Below are 19,666 nucleotides of genomic sequence, written 5' to 3'. Positions count from 1 at the left end.
ACTTTATCTTCTGCTGATCTTGTTCTTAATTTCCTTCCTTTGGCACTGAGGAGTAGATCTCGGGGAAGCTCCAACCTAACAATGTCTTTATTCCTTCTCGACAGGTCAGCCCATTCTCCATAGTCAAAACTAGAGTCCAAAAGATATTTCAGGACGTGTTTCAACTGGCTTTCTCTAAATTCAATCGTAGAAGGCAACAGCTTATATTCATCAAATTGCCTCTGTAAGGCTGGGGCTCTCTCCACTTGTATTACTTGAAGTTCAACAACAACTTTCTCCCTCGTCTTCTCCACAACCTGCCATGTCAAAGCAGATTCCTGAATCGATTCCTGAGTAGTTTCTGTATAGATATTCACTTCTTGTCCCAAATCAGTCATTTTTTGTCCCAAATTATCAATTTTAGTAGTCATCACATCCGTCTTCTCATGAAGCTGTTCCAATAAAGCACTTATCTTGCAAAATGCAATCACTAAGGCTTCTTCTGTCGACATTCTTGTCCAAGGTCAATCTCTGATTCTCACGGTCTTTTATCTCTGCAGCTAGAAAATTCCCCAGCTCCACTCCTGCAACAGTTTCAAAAGCTCCCTCTAGAGGAAACAATTTCTATTTGTATCCGTCCTTTTAAACACAGATCCAGCAACAAATTTAGTTTCAGTTTTTCAGTTACTTTTGCTCCTTTTTGAGTGCAAAAGGAAACAATGGAAACAATATATTTCTCTTATTTAACTATCTGTCAACATACGTTTTATTCACAGTCAATGAACTTTACCAAAACGTCAATCTTACTGGCAGCCCGTTCCCAGGTTCAAAACAGTGGTAATTTATCTTTCTTCACTCTCTCTCCTGCAGGCTTAGGCGATCTAAAATTTCCCCCTCTTCTCCTGCTTCCAAGGGGGGTTTAATAATTTTAACCGATAGAAATTTAATCCTTTACAAAAGGCTTTCCAAGACTTTAGCTTGCAGCGTCTTTGCTCCAATCTATTTACAAAAGAGGAAGGCGGACTTCCTGTTTAAAACCTTCCCGTTTCAGTGCCGAATTAAGATGTTTAAAGATCCAATTTTCCGTTCTACTCACAGGTAGTTGTTTAAAGTCCAATTGTCCACAGGAAAAAGTCAGCGCTCTCCGGCAACAGCAATGCGGCTTCACTCCGTGAAAGAAGCAGTCGATTCGAAGCACCGCGCCGCTCACCCTACATCGCTCCGGATCCCCGAAACTGGGTTTCCCCGCGAGTAGGGGAGGCGCAAAAGGTGCCAGCCGAATCCCACGTCCACAGGCTTCTCCCGCCTGTGGTTTTTAGTGGGTCTCCTGCCTTCGCCGTGGCAGCCAGACCCTGATTTCCACGGAGCGGATTCCTCCCGATCAGAAGAATTCCGCCATTGCCGGAGGCGCTAACCCGGATGTTTACGCCTGCGTTCTGGAAAAGCAGCCTGCTCCAAATAGGTTGAGCAAAAACAAGCAGGAGTTAAAATACACCCAGAAATAGAAGCTCCTTGCAGTTTGGGATGTTTCGTTAAGGTGATGGGGGATGACAGTCTTCTGCTGCCTTTTGGGGGTGGGGGTGGGAAGGTAGTTCTGGATTTACCGTACATATAAGCTAAACAAGCTAAAGGGACGTGGGTGGCGCTGTGGGTTAAACCACAGAGCCTACGACTTGCTGATCAGAAGGTTGGTGGTTCGAATCCCTGTGACGGGGTGAGTTCCCGTTGCTCGGTTCCTGCTCCTGCCAACCTAGCAGTTCGAAAGCACGTCAAAGTGCAAGTAGATATATAGGTACCGCTCCAGCCAGAAGATAAACGGCGTTTCCGTGCGCTGCTCTGGTTCACCAGAAGCGGCTTAGTCATGCTGGCCACATGACCCGGAAGCTGTACGCTGTCTCCCTCGGCCAATAAAGTGAGATGAGTGCCGCAACCCCAGAATTGGCCACGACTGGACCTAATGGTCAGGGGTCTCTTTACTGTTTTAAACAAGCTATAGCTTAGGGCCCCACTCTCTTGGAGGCCCCCGAAAAAATTAAAGGAAAAGAACCTGGATGTACATTTCCAAAATATAAGATAAAAAACAAATAAAATAAAACCTACATACAACAAGAGTGTTTGTGTTGTATAGGCTCCTATGATGTACCTATTCTGTTCTGTGCAAATGGCTTTAGATACCTATTAGGTCCATAAATTACCATACAGTGCATATTCAGCACCAAAAACAGCAACAATTTGTTGTTGACAAAGGACTGCTGGACATATAAAGGGTCCCATTACCTTCAGTAGCTTAGGGCCTCATCAAACCTAAATCCGGCCCGGGGGAGGGGAGGAACAATACCTAACATTTGGCTGTGCAACTGAAGCACACCATAAGAAGGGCCCTTTTGTACAAATATTCTGGTTTGTCTAAGTGGTAACTGTGTCTTAGTACACAAACCTAGCTTCCAGCCGTGGACACTCCCAGCCCAATTGGGAGGAGATTGGGATTGGACCTGGGAGCTTCTACCTGCAAGCAGATGAATGTATAGCTATTATTTGTTGCTCATGGTCCAGGTGTTGTCGTCAGACAATGCTTTTTCCACCTCAGAGATTTTGCTTTCACTGTTTGAAAACTCTGTATTTTGTACTTGGAAAAAGTACGGTATAAGTCGTTCCTCAAATAGCATATCCATTACTATTATTACCGCTGTGTGGCATGCAAGTGGTTGTACAACGGTCATGGGTAACCATTTGCTATGACGTAAATCAGGGTTTCCCAGACTTGAGTCTCCAGCTGCTTTGGGACTACAAATCCCATCATCCCTGACCACTGGTCCTCCTTGCTAGGGATGATGGGAGTTGTAGTCCGAAAAAACAGTTGGAGGCCCAAGTTTGGGAAACTTGTAAATGGAGACAAGCAATGCAAATACTCCCTACCAATTCCATGCTTGTGCCATTTGATGATGATATTATTATTATTATTATTATTATTATTATTATTATTATTAGGTCTTTAGAGGCAAAACTCTTCCCATTGTATTGCAGGGGTAGCCAACTGATGCTCTTCGGAAGTTGTTCAACTCCCATCAGTCCCCGCTAGCATGGCTAATGGCCAGGAATAATGGGAACTATTGTCCAGTATTATCTAGAGGGTACCAGATTGTGCTGGAATACTCCTGCCTGGATGTAATAATGACTGCCAATACTTTCTTTTTTAAAAATTCACTATCAGCCAGGGGTTTGCTAAGCCGAAGCAGTGCACATAAATGTTTAGAATAAGCATTTCATAACCTCTGCAACGTCTCATTCTTCCATGAAGTTTTTGCTTTGTGTTTGCTTGCTTTTAAATTTATTTTATTCCAATGATTAAAATGGGTTGAGCGGCAATACCTGCCCACAGTCTAGGCAGATGCATTTTTCAAAAGCAAATAGGGCGTTGGGGACTATTGTGCAGCTTGGGCGCAGTCTCCCTGATTTTCTGGATAACCACTTGAGTGATTTGAGGCCTTTTAAGCAGCCGTGGTTCTCAAATCAGGCAGGTAGCAGCAGATCTCTCTGTGAAGTAATCTGCCTCTCTGTGCAACAGAACCATCCTAGTGAAAAAGGCACGAGGAGTTCGCAAAGATCATTTACTATAGATACACACACAAACAGAACAGTTTCACATGTCACTTTGATTCACAGCCAGCCACCTGCTTATGGAAATTCCCAATTTGCACCGGCAACTCTGATAATATCTCCCAGCGATTAAGAAAACAAGAGAGCGCACAGCTCTCAAAACAAGAGGTCTGTTTCCATAATGGGATTCATGGGAGTTTCCCCATAAATGATATTTAATTGTTCTGTGTTGTTTTGCTGCTGTTCTGGCATTGCAGCCCTCTCACACTGCCGCATGTATTTTCAATTCTACGTTTTTCTTTTCTGGCACAGAGTGGGTCTCAGAGTGCTGCGCTTTCTGTATGTAGATTGTGTGTGGTCCGCTGAGGATTATGTTCAAATCAGAATGTGGGTGAAACTGCTACGGAGATAATAATAATAATAATAATAATAATAATAATAATAATAATAATAATAATAATAATTTATTATGTATACCCCACCCATCTGGTTGGGCCTCCCCAGCCACTCTGGGCGGCTTCCATAAAAACCAAAAATACAGTAAAATATCACACGTTAAAAACTTCCCTGAACAGGGCTGCCTTAAGATGTCTTCTGAATGTCAGGTAGTTGTTTATCGCTCTGACATCTGCTGGAAGGGCGTTCCACAGGGCGGGCGCCACTACCGAGAAGGCCCTCTGCCTGGTTCCCTGTAGCTTTGCTTCTCGCAATGAGGGAACTGCCAGAAGGCCCTCGGCGCTGGACCTCAGCATCCGGGCAGAATGATGGGGGTGGAGACGCTCCTTCAGGTATACTGGACCGAGATGAAAAAATCCTGCAACACTGAAGATTTAGGATGCTGCCTAACAAAGAGTGATGGGTGAGGAGCCATAGCAGGGCTAGGAAACTAGAATAAAAAGGTGTTGTTGTTGTTTTTACTTTCTTTCAAATAAAAAGGGCATAATTTGAGTGAGGGTGCCTGTTAGATCAAAATAAAGGGATAAAAATGCATTTGTGTTACAGAAGGAGGAGGTTGATGGCTCCCAGCCATTATGTGCATATTCCAGACACTCCAAGTGTCCCTATTTTCCAGGGACATCCCTGATTTAGAGAAGCCGTCCCAGTTTCTGATTTGATCCCAGAATATCCTGCTTTTCCTTAGGACGTCCCTATTTTCATTGGGGAAATGTTTGAGGGCATGGAGTTATGCAGCCCTCGAGTTGTCTGAAGGCAATCCTGTACAGTGGTACCTTGCTTTGGAACTGTTTTGGATTACAACTGTTTTGGATTACAACCACGTCAAACCCGTAAAAACGTGTCCCTTTTTTTGGATTACAACCCAATTTTTTTGGAGCCCCCATTGGCGAAAGCGCGCCTTGGGTTACAACCTGTTTTGGTTTACAACTGGACCTCCGGAACAGATTATGGTTGTAAACCAAGGTACCACTGTATAGGGAAGTTCTTTTTAAATGTTTTATTATGTTTTTATGTATGTTGGAAGCTGCCCAGAGTGGCTGCGCCTACCCAGTTCAATGTGTGGGGTGTAAATAGTAAAATTATCATTAGGGAATGAGACGTCCCTATTTTCATCGGATAAATGCTGGAGGGTATGATAGTCTATCTCCACTGCCAGATAGCTCTAAATATTAGTTGCTATCACAATTGGGAAGAGAGCTGTTAGGTCTTGCTTGTGGTGTTTTCGCAAATGTCTGTTTGGCCACTGCGAGAACAGGCCTGATCTAGCAGGACTTTTATATGATCTTGTCAGTTAACCTGTGCTAGTTTTCTGACTGAGCTGGGTTTTGAACTGTCATGCAAATGAGGAACTGGGAACTCGGAAGCAATTCCACCATTGTAAAATAAGTGCATTTCCTAATACTTGAAATGAATTACCAGTCAGTTCCCAATTGGGATATAAGAAGGCGTCCGTTTCCATTCTGCCCTCCATTTGCATTGTTTCCATTCTGCTGCAGTTCGTCTTCTGCCAACAGTTTGTCGTACTGTTTGCTGTGGCAAAATTATGTAACTTACATAACATACCTACAGTCAGTAATTGTGTGAATTACAGCCGTCACGTTGCCATTATGTTATTCTACCCCGTTCATTTCAATACAAAATAAACATCATTCAAATGGGTGGGAGTAATCAATTACCGTATTTTTTTGTGTATAACACGCCCCCTTGTATAAGGGGACAAAAAAATTAGAAAATGGATGGAGATTGCCTGGAGTTGTTGAGCTTTTTGGGGGGAGGATTGCCCCCCTCGGAACTACCCATGTATAAGACAAGGCCAGTTTGTAAACATTAATTTGGCGTCAAAAAACCTTGTCTTATATACGGAAAAGTATGGTGCATATCTATTGTGAAATAAAAGCAACAACAAGAGTGAATATGGATCATATTTGTTGCATTGATTTCTGCTCCAGACACGGGACAAATAAGTTAACATGGGGAATTTCCATTTCTGTTTCTGTCAGAATTCTCCAACATCCCTAGTGTTAAGTTGTGGGTGAACATATCAGACGACACAGCGATTCTTCAAACAGCTCATGTTTATTCACAGGCCAGAACAGAACTGAACTGAAGGGTTCAGTCAGCCTGCTTATATAGAGCTCCAGTACAACGTAACTGTAACAATTTTCTAAAACTATCCAATCACTGAACGTCACTTTTGATCCCTTATTTGCATAACTACCTACGTCAGCTCTGAATTGGTTCTGCTCCGTGATTTCGCTCCATGTTTCAGCTCAGAGAGTGGCCACATCTGGCTGTGCTCTGGTGTCCATTGATCCCACCTTCGTCACCAGTGTTAAGTCGTGGGTGAACATATCAGATGACACAGCGATTCTTCAAACAGCTCTTGTTTATTCACAGGCCAGGATAGAACTGAGCTGAAGGGTTCAGTCAGCCTGCTTATATAGAGCTTCAGTACAACGTAACTGTAACAATTTTCTAAAACTATCCAATCACTGAATGTCACTTTTGACCCCTTATTTGCATAACTATCTACAGTATCCCCCTGCTGGCCCAGGGTGAGAACTTTAGTACAATACACCTAGTTCCCAGATATTTGTGTGTTGTGGTTTTTAGCAGCTTCTGAATGAAGGATAAGACAGCAATGACATTCTGACAGGCTTAAGTCAAAACACTTTTATTCAATAGAATAAATGGTAATAATGTTCTCCCTGTTCAAACTGTAGACATCTGTTTTTGTATTATATATCTTACATATGATTATACAATATATATGATTATATATATCTTATATATGATTACTCAAACGTTCAAGTGACATAGACTGCTTTGGGCAGGATGAGAAAGCAGCTAATTCTCTGCTAAATGTAGAACAATTTCACTAATTAATGCAAATTTAATACAATGGCCCTAATAAGATTATTATCATCTTCCCATTACAACAACTGTCTGTTTCAGGGTGTTGAAATGGTTTTTATTTCATCACCAGCCTCACCCTCCCTCTTTGTTCTTTCAACATTTGATATTTGGATCACAAACACTCAGTAACATCATTGCAGATTTATAGTTCATACTTAATAAGACAAAATATCCCCTGTGCACATATGCATGTATCTTGTGTGCCCATGTGAAGGCAGACTGCTGGTTGGCACAGATTTCAGCCATGTTGAGCATAACTATTTTGTATGTTGTTTTGCTGTGAGGAAAGATCTAGGCCTTAGAGGGAGACCAAATGTAGGCTGATATTTTTACATAAGCTTCAAGTCAGTCTTCAAAAAAGATTAAACAGTTCTTGTTCGGAGGAGAAGCTGTTTCAGATGTCATCACACCCAAAGGCCAAAGATGGTTTATTGGCAATATCACCTGTACTTTGGGCAAATCGGATGCCACACACGTACACACTTGTGAAATACCTGCTGTGAAGCAGGAAAGACAAGTTGTGTTAAAGAAATGAATTCCAAGGACAAGGATGATCATAAAGAGATGAGGGGGGGAGAGATATCTTGAGGTACAATCCCAAGGGCCATAGGATCTGATGGAGCAGCTCTACATCAGCAGAACTTGAGATAACGCAACCAGCATAACAGTTATGGCAGCCGATGGGTTGAAGTGAGATAGGGGTTGCACAGGGGAGAAGAACACATATCACACCCTATATCAGAGGTCTTCAACCTTTCTTGAGTCCACGGCTCCCATGACCAACTACATTCTTTCTATGGCACCCCAGTGGGGTTCAGGAGCCCAATTATGTCACCCCTTGCCTGCAGAGCTAGCAGCTTCTCACCCTTTTTCGAACAACCTCCCTTGTGGTGGGTTCCCTCAGCCTCCTCTCCTCTCCCTTTTCCTTGGGAGTCCACCAGGCTGGTCTCTGAGCCACCACCCCCTGCCCCAAAGAGAGGTGCATCCTCGCACTGCCCCACAGGAGCCTGGGAAGAGGATGCTGTGAGATGTGGCACGCTATTTAATTGGGAGCAGATAGCGGGGTGAGTCCAGCTCATTATTAACTGGTGGTTAGTGGTGGGTCTGCTACAAAGGGGCAACCAGGAAAGTCATTTGGTCCAGGGCATCAAGCCCAAAGAGGGGCTCCGTTTTGGAGACTTGCTAATGTTTTGACATTTGAAACGTTTCACAACTTGCTTTCATGATCATCAGACCCAATTGTGACACACTCTGTCTGCTTAGCGCTGCAAATTCAAACAAAGAAGACTTATGCTATGGTAAAAGGCATTTCTCTTTCGTTAACCAATTACAGATTTGTCACATGAGCTGTGGCCCTGCACGAAAGTGATGTTTTCCCCGTCAACAATTAGTACACTTGCACAGAAAAGTTGTACCCCCTCTCTCTCTCTCTCTTGTGCCTTATTTTGTTTTGTTGAACAGAAGTTATTATATACAGATATACCCAATTTTTTTCCAGCCACATTTGCTCCCCAAATCACCTACAGTGTACCTGCACAAAGGTACAATATAATTAGGGATATGTTGCTGTATGTGTGCATAAGCAGGGAGTCAGTCTTTTTGTATCCTGGGATGATACACAGTCCAGGTTCTTAACTCCAGAGGGAGGAGACATAAGGAACTGCAGATGAACTCAGGGATTGGCTGAAGACAAAGATGCCAACCCACAGAAACTGTTCAGTTCTGTTAATTGATTTTGTGGGAACTTGCAGATTCTGGCTTCTCACAATTAACTCAAGCTGGTGTCAATTTGCTCTTGGCAGAAAGCCCAGGTCTGCTTGACCTAGAAACTACTCACTCTGATTGGTTAACGAGCAGCACTCTACTCTGTTATCTAGGATTGCTAGCACAGTTTGGTGTGAGGTGTGTTAGGAGTTAGAAGTGCTGTGTATGGTTTTGAGAGAGAGAAAGAGAGGATTTATTTTGCTTTTATTTGTATGCAGAAACTCTGCTGGTTTTATTTTTTCCTTTTAATAAATCCTGTAAATAGTTATTCTGAGTCTAGCTGACTAGTCATTACCGCCGCAACTAGCTTCTTCGCTGTGCAGGAAAACTCTGCTACGTTTGGGCTAAAGCCAATAGGGCTATGCCTGACACTTCAAAGTTCCATGAGGTTATGGGCATTGTGCTGCCAGCCTGAGTTGCGGTGGTGTCAGCATCAACGGCGTTGGTTCCAGTAGTTCCAGAAGTTGTTGTTCCTGTTGGTGCAGCAGATGGACTCTGGCTGGTTCCTGACCGTGGTGAGCTGGTGACGCAGCGGATACAAGGACAACAGCTGCAGCGTGTGAGTGCTGGGTGCTGTGGTTCCTGTTTTCTCTCTCGGTGGTCGTGAGTAGCTGGTTCCGGGTTCCAGGGACATCGCTCTCAAGATGGCCTCACAACCAGTTCAGATGGCTTTTGAGCGTCTGAATGACTCCAATTACTTGCTGTGGTCAGAACGCATGCAGGCAGTGCTGCAGAGGGATCGTCTCTGGCAAGTGGTGAGTAAGTTTCCTGCGAAGCCTGATGATGAAGACCTCGATAAAGACCAAAGGGCAAGGGCCACAATTGTCTTGGGGCTGGAAGATTCCCAGTTGCCGTATGTGAGGGGAATCAAGACAGCTAGAGGTGTGTGGCAAGCACTTAAAGAACTCCATGTGCGTGAGACAGCGGTTTCCAAGCTGTTCATTCGCAAGGCATTGTACAAGGCAATGTTACAGCCTGGGGTTACAATGCAGGAACACCTACACAGTTTACAGTTAAAGTTTGCTGCACTACAGGAAAGAGACTGTGCATTAGACCAGCAGGAGAAGGTGGCTATTATTTTGAGTTCTCTCCCGGAAAGCTGGGATAATTTAGTTTTGTCTCTAGAAGGCATACAGGAGCGTGATTTATCAGTCAGTTACGTTACTGGGCGTTTGATTGAAGAATGGCAGAAGAGGCAAGAAAGGTCGGTGGCTGCAGAGGCTTCTACAGGTGGATGGTTTGGAAGGAGTTCTCATGCCGTGCCAGTGGTGACGCAAAAGCAGCGTACTGGTGAGGAGTCAGCGTTTGCTGTTAGGCGTTGTTTCCGATGTGGGTCTTCAGCGCATCTAAAACGACAATGTCCGGAGTTGGTCAAGTCTCAGTTGCCGGTGCAGGAGCAGAGACGAGATCAGCAGCAGCAGCAGCAGCAGCATAAAAAGAAATTCTTCAAACAAAAACAGTCGGCTCAGCTGGTGACCGGCGAGGTCAAGAGTGCTGATGAGAAACAAACGGTCTGGGTGGTCGATTCGGGAGCATCTCGCCACATTGTGAATTCAGATGAATTGTTTGTTTCCAAGAACTCAGCACAGCGCAGCCAGGTGGCTCTAGCAGACGGAAGTACTTCCGAAGTGATTTCGGGGGGTGCAGTTTTTGTTCCTTGTCTTCGTGAGTGCCTGCAAAATGTACTTTGTGTGCCTTCATTAAGGAGCAATCTGATGTCTGTAGATTGTTTGCTAAAAGCTGGGTTTAAAGTGTATTTTGAAGGAGACAGTTGCATTATTAAGAAGGCTGGTGAGATTTTAGGCACTGCTAAGTCAGAGGGAGGCTTGTTTTGGCTTAAAGCAGGATCTCAAGTTGCAGCAGTAGTCAGTAAATCTCAGCCTGCAGTGAGTAACAAAGCTATACATGACAACTGTGTGCACTTATTGCATAGGAAAATGGGGCATGCTTGCTGGAAAAGTGTACTAAAAATGTCTGAATTGGCTGATGGGGGTAATTTAAAGAGTTGTAACAAGTACCTTGATTGTAATGTTTGTAAAAAGGTTAAAACCCACAGAGTCTCTTACCCCAGAAGTGACAGAGTTCACTGGTTCACATGGACGTAATTGGTCCATTTGCTGTAAGCAGGGGTGGAGCGCGCTTTTCACTAACAATTGTGGATGACGCCACACGCTACTCTTGGGTTTTTCCCATGAAGAATAAGGGTGACGTGTTCACTAAGTTTAAAGGCTGGGTGGCATCTGTGGAAAGATTTCTGTCCATTAAACTCAGAAGGATTCAGACGGACAGAGGTGGCGAATTTATGTCAAATGCCTTTAGAGATTGGTTACAAAAGCGTGGCATTGGGCATAGAAAAACGAACGTTTTTTCCCCAGAGGAGAATGGTGTTGCAGAGCGAAAAAACAGATCTTTACAAGATATGATGTTTGCCATGCTTGATGATGCTGATTTACCCATGTCTTATTGGGGGGAGAGCATGCTCACCGCGTGTTATCTCCAAAATAGGCTCTTTCATCAAACAATAGGTACAACTCCGTACTTTAAATTGTTTCAGAAAAAACCTAAAATTGACCATTTGCATGTGTTTGGATCAAAAGCCTGGGTATTAATTCCGAAACAAATGAGAAAGAAGGGAGATCCTAAGACCAAACAGTTAGTGTTTGTGGGTTACCAGGAGCTGGGAAAAGGTTTCCACTTTGCTGAAGGGACAAATGGCATTGTGATCTCCAGGAATGCCAGTTTTTGTGAACATAGTGGCTGGGAGAGACTACATGCCAATACTGAGGTTTGGTTTGAACCTTCCCAGGAGCTTCATGACTCTGAAGGTAGACACAGAGAATCAGAGTCTGAGGGGGAGGAAAGTTCAGATAAGAGCTCTCAAGAAAGTGGAGTTAGCCAAAGACCAGTTGCTAAGCAACAAAAGAGAGGTCGTAGTTCTGAGGAGGAAAGTGGGTCAGAAGAAAAATTTTCTCCCAGAAGATCTAAAAGACAAAACAAAGGAGTGCCTCCGGTGCGTTTTTCTCCAGATACTGCAAATGTGTTTAGTGTAATTGCAGAACCCAAGAGTTTTCAGGAGGTGTTAAAGTTACCAAAAGAGGAGGCAGAGCACTGGAAACAGGCAATGGAGGAAGAGATGTCCTCTCTGAATGAGCACAAGGTTTTTACACCAGTAGCAGCGCCTGAGGGGGCAAAGATTGTAGGCTGCAGGTGGGTGTACAAACTTAAACCTCTGGTGACAGGAGAGTATAAATACAAAGCTCGTTTAGTGGCTCAAGGATATTCTCAGAGGCCTGGAAAAGATTATGACGAGACTTTTTCCCCTACTGCTAAGGGGGACAGTGTAAGGCTGATTCTAACGTTTGGAGCAAAGAGAAAACTCCTGTTAAACCATTTTGACATTCAGACTGCATATTTACATGCATCAATATCAGAAGACCTGTATCTAGCCGAACCGCCTGGTTATGAGACAGGTTCCAATAGAGTGTTGAAATTAAACAAAGCTCTATATGGTCTCAAACAGGCTGCAAGATCTTGGAACAAATGTTTCCATGAGGCCTTAGTGTCATTTGGTTTCAAGCAGAGTACAGCTGACAATTGTGTTTATGTACGTGGTACAGGCAGTGATCAAGAGTTTTGTCTGATTTATGTAGATGATGTATTGTATGCCTGCAAAACAGATAAACAAACTAAAAGGTTTGCCAAGCAATTGTCCAGTAAGTTCAAAGTGAAGGACTTAGGCCCGGTTAAGACATATCTAGGGTTGGAAGTGTGCTGGGCCCAAGATGGCAGCTGTCTAATTAGTCAGCAGAACAAAGTTAAACAACTACTGACTACATACAGGATGCAAGATTGCAAAGGGGCAGCGGTGCCTATGGATCCAGGTTTCATAAAAACACTTCATATAGATGAGAGTCCTGAATTTGAACATCCTGATGTATATCACTCTGTAATTGGAAGTTTATTGTATCTAGCACAGTGGTCCAGACCTGATATTAGCTATGCAGTAGGCATATTAAGTAGATTGGTCTCAAAACCCACACTAAATGCCTGGAAAGGGGTAAAACAAGTTCTGAGATACCTCAAACAGACAATTGGCTATATGTTACAATTAAATTCTTCCGAGGACGAAATGTTGAGTTGCTACTGTGATAGTGACTGGGGAAATTTGCCAGATAGAAAGTCTGTCACAGGACTAGTCATAATGGTCGGTGGAGCTTTAATCAGCTGGCGGTCACGCAAGCAAGACGTTGTAAGTGTGTCATCAACGGAATCAGAGTACGCCGCATTGAGTGAATTGTGCAACGAGGTGATTTATTTCAAGCATTTGTTAGCAGATTTAAATGTGAATTGTGGAGAACCAGTACAAGTTTACATTGATAATCAAGCTTGTATAACCTTAAGTAAAACAGAGGGTTTCAAATCACGTTCCAAACATATCTCTGTAAAATACCAAAATGTACGTTGCTGTGTACAAGACAATATAATCACATGTACTTATGTATCAAGTGAAGAAAATGTAGCAGATGTATTAACTAAACCATTGGCAAAGATAAAGAACAGGCAAATGTGCAAGGGTTTAGGTTTGCTGGAAAAATAATCTCCTACATAGGTGTTATTTGATGTTAATTGTCCAGCAGAATCTGTGAGGGGGTGTTCAGTTCTGTTAATTGATTTTGTGGGAACTTGCAGATTCTGGCTTCTCACACTTAACTCAAGCTGGTGTCAATTTACTCTTGGCAGAAAGCCCAGGTCTGCTTGACCTAGAAACTACTCACTCTGATTGGTTAACGAGCAGCACTCTACTCTGTTATCTAGGATTGCTAGCACAGTTTGGTGTGAGGTGTGTTAGGAGTTAGAAGTGCTGTGTATGGTTTTGAGAGAGAGAAAGAGAGGATTTATTTTGCTTTTATTTGTATGCAGAAACTCTGCTGGTTTTATTTTTTCCTTTTAATAAATCCTGTAAATAGTTATTCTGAGTCTAGCTGACTAGTCATTACCGCCGCAACTAGCTTCTTCGCTGTGCAGGAAAACTCTGCTACGTTTGGGCTAAAGCCAATAGGGCTATGCCTGACACTTCAAAGTTCCATGAGAAACAGCCGCTCTTCTGGATCTGCTGTGAATTAATGCACTTAGTTTTGAGAACAAAATCCAGAACACTTTTAAGGGAGCAGGCAATCCTCAAGCTGACGGCAACAGTTAAAAAGCTTCTCTTTCCATATGTGTTAGTCTAAACCCAAAGCAAATGGGGGAAAAATATTGGGATTAAGCTCTGAGATGCAAAACGTTTCTCAGGTGGAACAGAGCGGGTTCTCCTTCATGGAGAGCACGTGTTGCGGTGGGAGCAACCATGACATCCCCTGTTGCTGGGTGGGTTAGTTTGGATGGCCACGAATTTGATTGGGCCCCTCCATTGTTGCTGGGGAAAATTTATTGTTGCAATTTTATTTGATTGATGGGGGTGCTATATAGGTCCCTGTGCGCAGCTTTGAGCTTCCTCTTTTCGCTGTGCACATCGGATTACCCGCCCACCCTCCCTTTATTTAGGGTTTTTCACGCTGACCTTGCAATGCCTGTCATGGGGTCATCTGCTCTGAAGCAGGGGCCTGGTAGGAATTTTACCATTTGGCTGAATGGCTGGTGCCATTTCGGTTTTGCCTACTGCGTAGCAAATCGTCACAACTTGTAAGGTTGTGGTTAAAAGTAAAGGTAAAGGGATCCCTGACCATTAGGTCCAGTCGTGGCCGACTCTGGGGTTGCGGCACTCATCTTGCTTTATTGGCCAAGGGAGCTGGTGTACAGCTTCCGGGTCATGTGGCCAGCATGACTAAGCCGCTTCTGGCGAACCAGAGCAGCGCATGGAAACGTCGTTTACCTTCCCGCCGGAGCAGTACCTATTTATGTACTTGCACTTTGACATGCTTTCTAACTGCTAGGTTGGCAGGAGCAGGGACTGAGCAATGGGAGCTCACCCCATCGCAGGGATTTGAACTGCTGATCTTCTGATCGGCAAGTCCTAGGCTCTGTGGTTTAACCCACAGCGCCACCCGCGTCCCTAAGGTTGTGGTTAGGCATTGGTTAATTTTTGGTTGGTGGAGGGGATGTGGTTGGCTGTGGCTGCCCCTCCAATGCTGTTGCTGCAAGGGTATTCCATTAAAGGAATCCAGGGGCTCGCCATCCCCTTGTCTGAATCCCTGGCAAAGGGCTAGGGCCATGCCAGAGCCCCTGGGAGCATTTGGGGAGAGGGGAGAGCCTGGCACCCAGCTTTATTCTCTCCCCAAAATTGTTTAGCCTTACTGACTTCCCTTACTGTGGTTGTCAGTTCTGTTCCTACCTCTAAGTGGGAACAGATAGTTGCTGACCAATGCCTAAGCAACTGCTCAGATACTGTAATTCAATAAAGTAGTGTCCAAAATCAAAACAAAAAAATGATGTGTGAACTGTGTTTTTATTTGGGGGTGTCTTGGGGGTCCTTGACACACAACTACATCTTCTGTTTACTGCCATCCTCCTTTGATCAGGAGGCAGAACTCTTGGTGAATTAGGCATCTTGATGCAAACTCCCCCTGCCCCCAGCAATCTGCTTAGCTTCTGCTATAGTGAGGAAGAGATAAACAGAGCATTCAGCAATGTTAGACATGACTCAGGCCGTAATTGTGGATGATACGCTATCGTGATATTATACCATAGACCACCTCAGGGCATGGAGTGATCAGTTTAATGACTGCTTGGTCCTTTGATGCCCCACGAAATGGTAAATGGGACTTTTGATAGAGCACATAACTGGCCCCATGAAATATAGCGACTGTCTGCAAGGAAGCAACATGCCGGTCAGCTGATTCACACACTTTTATATGGAGTATGATGCAATGTGCAGCATTTAACAATCGCCCTTGCTTTAGACAAAATAATCATTCTTTGAGAGCGAAATTTCAGTAGCATACGAAAAGTCAGGATGTGGCATGTAAAATATCTGCTGGGCTTGGGTGTCTAGTCAGTGTATTTACAGAGGCTATAATATAATTCTGACATGAGAGGGAAAGGGTGGGAGGATGGAAGCAATGGAAGAATATTCAGAATATTCAGAAACAGTGGGAGACAGGGAAGGCCACAAATAAGGGCTTCAAATCGCTGTTTTATTGTATTGGCATTTTGAAAATCAATGAAATTTGGAAACAGGGAGGAAAAACAAACAGCGCAAATAGCTGGAAAAACAAAGCCCAGCAATTGTTCACTTATATAAAGGAAAAAATGGTTGCTGGCAGCTATTATATCATTGGCAAACATTGCTTGCTTGTTACAGTGCAGCTGGGTTACACAAAACACCCTTATTACAGATGACAATCCAGGGTTGGGGCATTGGCAATTTTTTAAAAATCCTTATGTGGCACATTATTTTATTTTGTAAAATTAAATGGGTGATTTTCAAACCTGTTAAGTTTATTTTTATTAACCTATTTCTTCTTTATCTTTGTTTATGTATTACAATTTTTAAATATATATATATATATATATATATATATATATATATATATATATATATATATATATATTGCCTCACTTTTTCTTTTTTCTTTTTTAAAGGCTGCAAAATACACATAGTCTGCAAGAAATGGAATCTGGCTCTCTGCAGCATCCATGCACAAGCTACGTGTGACACTTCGAGTTCTCTGAAGGAAGAAAGGTGGGAATTTAGACAATTGTCTGTTCTGGAGGGAGTCTTGAAAAAGTAAGGGTTGCCTCAAACAACAGCTCTGAAGCATAAGGGCTGGGAATTGATGGGAGTTCCTTGCAACTGGGATAATGTGATTTCCTTCCACATATCTCATCTGTGGCTCTAAGATTGGCTCTTCCTTCTCCAAGACACTTAAAGGTAAGGACCTCTGAACAGTTAAGTCCAGTCAAAGGTGACTATGGGGTTGCGACACTCATCTTGCTTTTCAGGCAGAGGGAGCTGGCGTTTGTCCGCAGACAGCTTTCCAGGTCATGTGGCCAGCATGACTTCTGCTTCTGGCACAACAGGACACCATGATGGAAAGCAGAGCGCACGGAAATGCTGTTTACTTTTCCATCACAGCAGCACCTATTTATCTACTTGCGGTTGTGTGCTTTTGAACTGCTAGGTTGCCAGGAGTTGGGACTGAGCAATGGGAGGTCACCTTGTCATGGGGATTCAAACTGCTGACCTTCTGATCAGCAAGCCCACTGATAGGTCCACCCACCATTGTGAGGCTCAAAGCAATGAAGATGATGCCTCCTCAGCTGTTGCCATTGGCTGTGGCTTTCTTGTGATGTCACAAAAGCACTTGGCAACTGAGTGGATATAAAGGCAGGCCAAGGGGAAAACCCTTTTTTATTTCCAACAGGACACACCTGGCAATGGATGTGACATTCAGCACTGCCCAGGTTTCTTCCACTTGGAGGAGGCAAAGTGGTGAGTGGAAGGAGGCAATCCTCTGGCAGTGGGATGCTAGGGAGCAAGTTTGCTTGCTTGAAGGCTGCTGGTATCTGATTGGAAGCTGGCGGATGTCTCATGATGGACCTAAAAGTAGCTTCTGGCACAATGGGACACTGTGACGGAATCCAGAGCACACGGAAATGCCATTTACGTTCCTGCCACAGTGGTACCTATTTATCTACTTGTACTGGCATTCTTTCGAACTGCTGGATTGGTATGAGCTAGGACAGAGCAACCGGAGCTCCCTCTGTTGCAGGGATTCAAACCACCGACCTTCTGATTGGCAAGCCCAAGAGGCTCAGTGGTTTAGACCACAGCACCACCTATGTCCCTTTTACCTTTACCTTTAACTTCCAAGGCACTTACTGCCTGCCCGTTCGTAAGCATTCTTGGCCATCCACAACCCTGAACATTGCGGTTGCTTACCATGCCAGGTAAAGATTCAGCCATGGGAAGAACTACAGGAAGGCAAGCTAGAAGGCAGGAGCCCTCCATTCAAACATTGTTTTCAAGCTAGGCGTGTAATAATCCTGCCCTATGAGACAATCCTCACAGGAATTCAGTTTCATGGTTCAATATAGTAAGAAATTCTGCATCGCTCCCATCTCTACATTGACGATGGTTTCATCAATTGCATTTCTAGCATATGGAAAGGCGAGGCAGCACCGGATAACTAAACAGAGAAGGGAGGAGGGAAGAACTGGACCTGGAAAATATGTGAATTTTCCCAACACATTTTTATCAAGAATCTTCAGCAGGAAGTACCTTGGTATGTTGTAAAGTTGTGTCTTCATCTAGTTAAGCAGCTAGAGCAGTTTGTTCAGGATGCGTTCTCCAGGGAACATTCATTTACTTACGAGAATCATAACAGTATGAAAACCGAATTACTCATAAGGACACAATACAAGCCCTGCTGGATCAGGCCAGTCACCTATCTAGTCCGGCATGGAGCTGCATTTGCCATTTTACTGCCCATTCACATTCACTCAGTTTGGAGAGATCCTTTTGGAGAACTACACATTCCATTTTCATTTTAGCCATCCTAAACAATTGGGTATTGTCAGTCAACTTGGCTACCACCTTGCTTACTCCTATGTCTATATCATGTATGAACATCATCATCATCATCATCATCATCATCATCATCATCATCATTATATTTATTTATACCCTGCCCATCTGGGTGGCTCCTAACAGAATATTAAAAACACAATAAAACATCAAACGTTAAAAGCTTCCCTAATCAGAGCTGCCTTCAGATGTCTTCTAAAAGTCAGATAGTTGTTTATTTCCTTGACATCTGGTGGGAGGGTGTTCCATAGGGTGGGTGCCACTACTGAGAAGGCCCTCTGCCTGGTTCCCTGTAACTTGGCTTCTCACAGTGAGGGAACCGCCAGAAGGCCCTCAGCGCTGGACCTCAGTGTCCGGGCAGAACGATGGGGGTGGAGATGCTCCTTCAGGTATACTGGACTGAGGCCGTTTAGGGCTTTAAAGGTCAGCATCAACACTGAATTGTGCTCAGAAACATACTGGGAGCCAATGTAGGTCTTTCAGGACCAGTGTTATATGGTCTTGGTGGCTACTCCCAGTCACCAGTCTGGCAGCAGCAGCAGTCTGGATTAGTTGTAGTTTTCAGGTCACCTTCAAAGGTAGCCCCATGTAGAGCACATTGCAGTAGTCCAAGCGGGAGATAACTAGAGCATGCACCACTCTGGAGAGACAGTCCGCGGGCAGGTAGGGTCTCAGCCTGCATACCAGATGGAGCTGGTTAATAAGTACGGGTCCACTTTCTGTCATGAGAACTGTCCATTAATTCCTACTGTCTGCTTCCTGTTTGTTACTTAACCAATTCCGAATTCACAAGAGGACCTCGCCTCTTATTCCATGACTGCTAAGCTTAATCAGGAGTCTTTGGTGAGGGATTTTGACTCACAGTCACACCAGTTACAGCTGACCATGAACAATGAATCACCTAAAGCTTTAGTTAAATAGCCTGGTGATTTAAATTATGTGAAGGTGGGGGCTTTTCTTAGAAACTCCAGCACGAGCCTTGCAACATTTTTACAGATGAATACAGGGGCAAACAGTGAAGTACAACAAATAAAGAAATTAACTCCTGAATAAGCATTCAGTTCTGTTGCCCTTTTACAGTCAGGGAATTTGGATCTGGGCGATCTTCCTCTCCATGATTAGAAGGGCTGTGATCAGTATTTGGGCCTAGCATGTGACAACTTGTTAAGTCTAACAAGCGCACAGAGGAAGGTAATCGCTGCTTGGGCAAACTGAACTTGTTGAGCAAGTCACATTTTTAATGGCTGACCCATAAATTCTGTATGAATTTCCAAGGCCCTTTTCTCTTCATTTCCTATGCATGACTGAAAACCACTCTGCATTTTATGCCACAATAAAATGCTCTTTTATACTTTCAAATAGCCCGTTATCAAAGGACATCCCTGATCTTTATCCTTCCAGTCTATTCTTTATGAGTCTGTGTCTCAT

The 19,666-nt window shown here is 43.8% G+C and overlaps 1 protein-coding gene and 1 long non-coding RNA gene across 3 annotated transcripts in view; one reads left to right on the top strand and one right to left on the bottom strand.

Annotated features, from left to right (window-relative positions):
* The window catches only part of LOC310688492 (uncharacterized protein), a 193,396-nt gene that overhangs the window by 22,368 nt on the left and 151,362 nt on the right, over nucleotides 1-19,666 (top strand). Inside the window, exon 1 of one of the 2 annotated variants that reach the window (XM_083465071.1) lies at nucleotides 4,157-4,181. The exons of the other annotated variant lie outside the window; for it this stretch is intronic. Within the exon in view, the coding sequence (XP_083321197.1) occupies nucleotides 4,175-4,181 (7 nt within the window). The 5' untranslated portion in view covers nucleotides 4,157-4,174. Of the gene's footprint in view, nucleotides 1-4,156; nucleotides 4,182-19,666 lie in introns of those variants that run through there. 2 annotated transcript variants of the gene reach the window in all.
* Nucleotides 1-19,666, bottom strand: part of LOC310688506 — a 486,265-nt gene that overhangs the window by 353,410 nt on the left and 113,189 nt on the right. The gene's annotated exons all lie outside the window — the stretch shown is intronic.

The sequence above is a fragment of the Podarcis liolepis genome (genome assembly GCF_965112155.1).
Source record: "Podarcis liolepis genome assembly, chromosome: 11".
Lineage (NCBI taxonomy): Eukaryota > Metazoa > Chordata > Lepidosauria > Squamata > Lacertidae > Podarcis > Podarcis liolepis.
The sequence above is the reverse complement of the archived record's forward strand: the minus strand, read 5'-3'. Positions and strand labels throughout refer to the sequence as shown.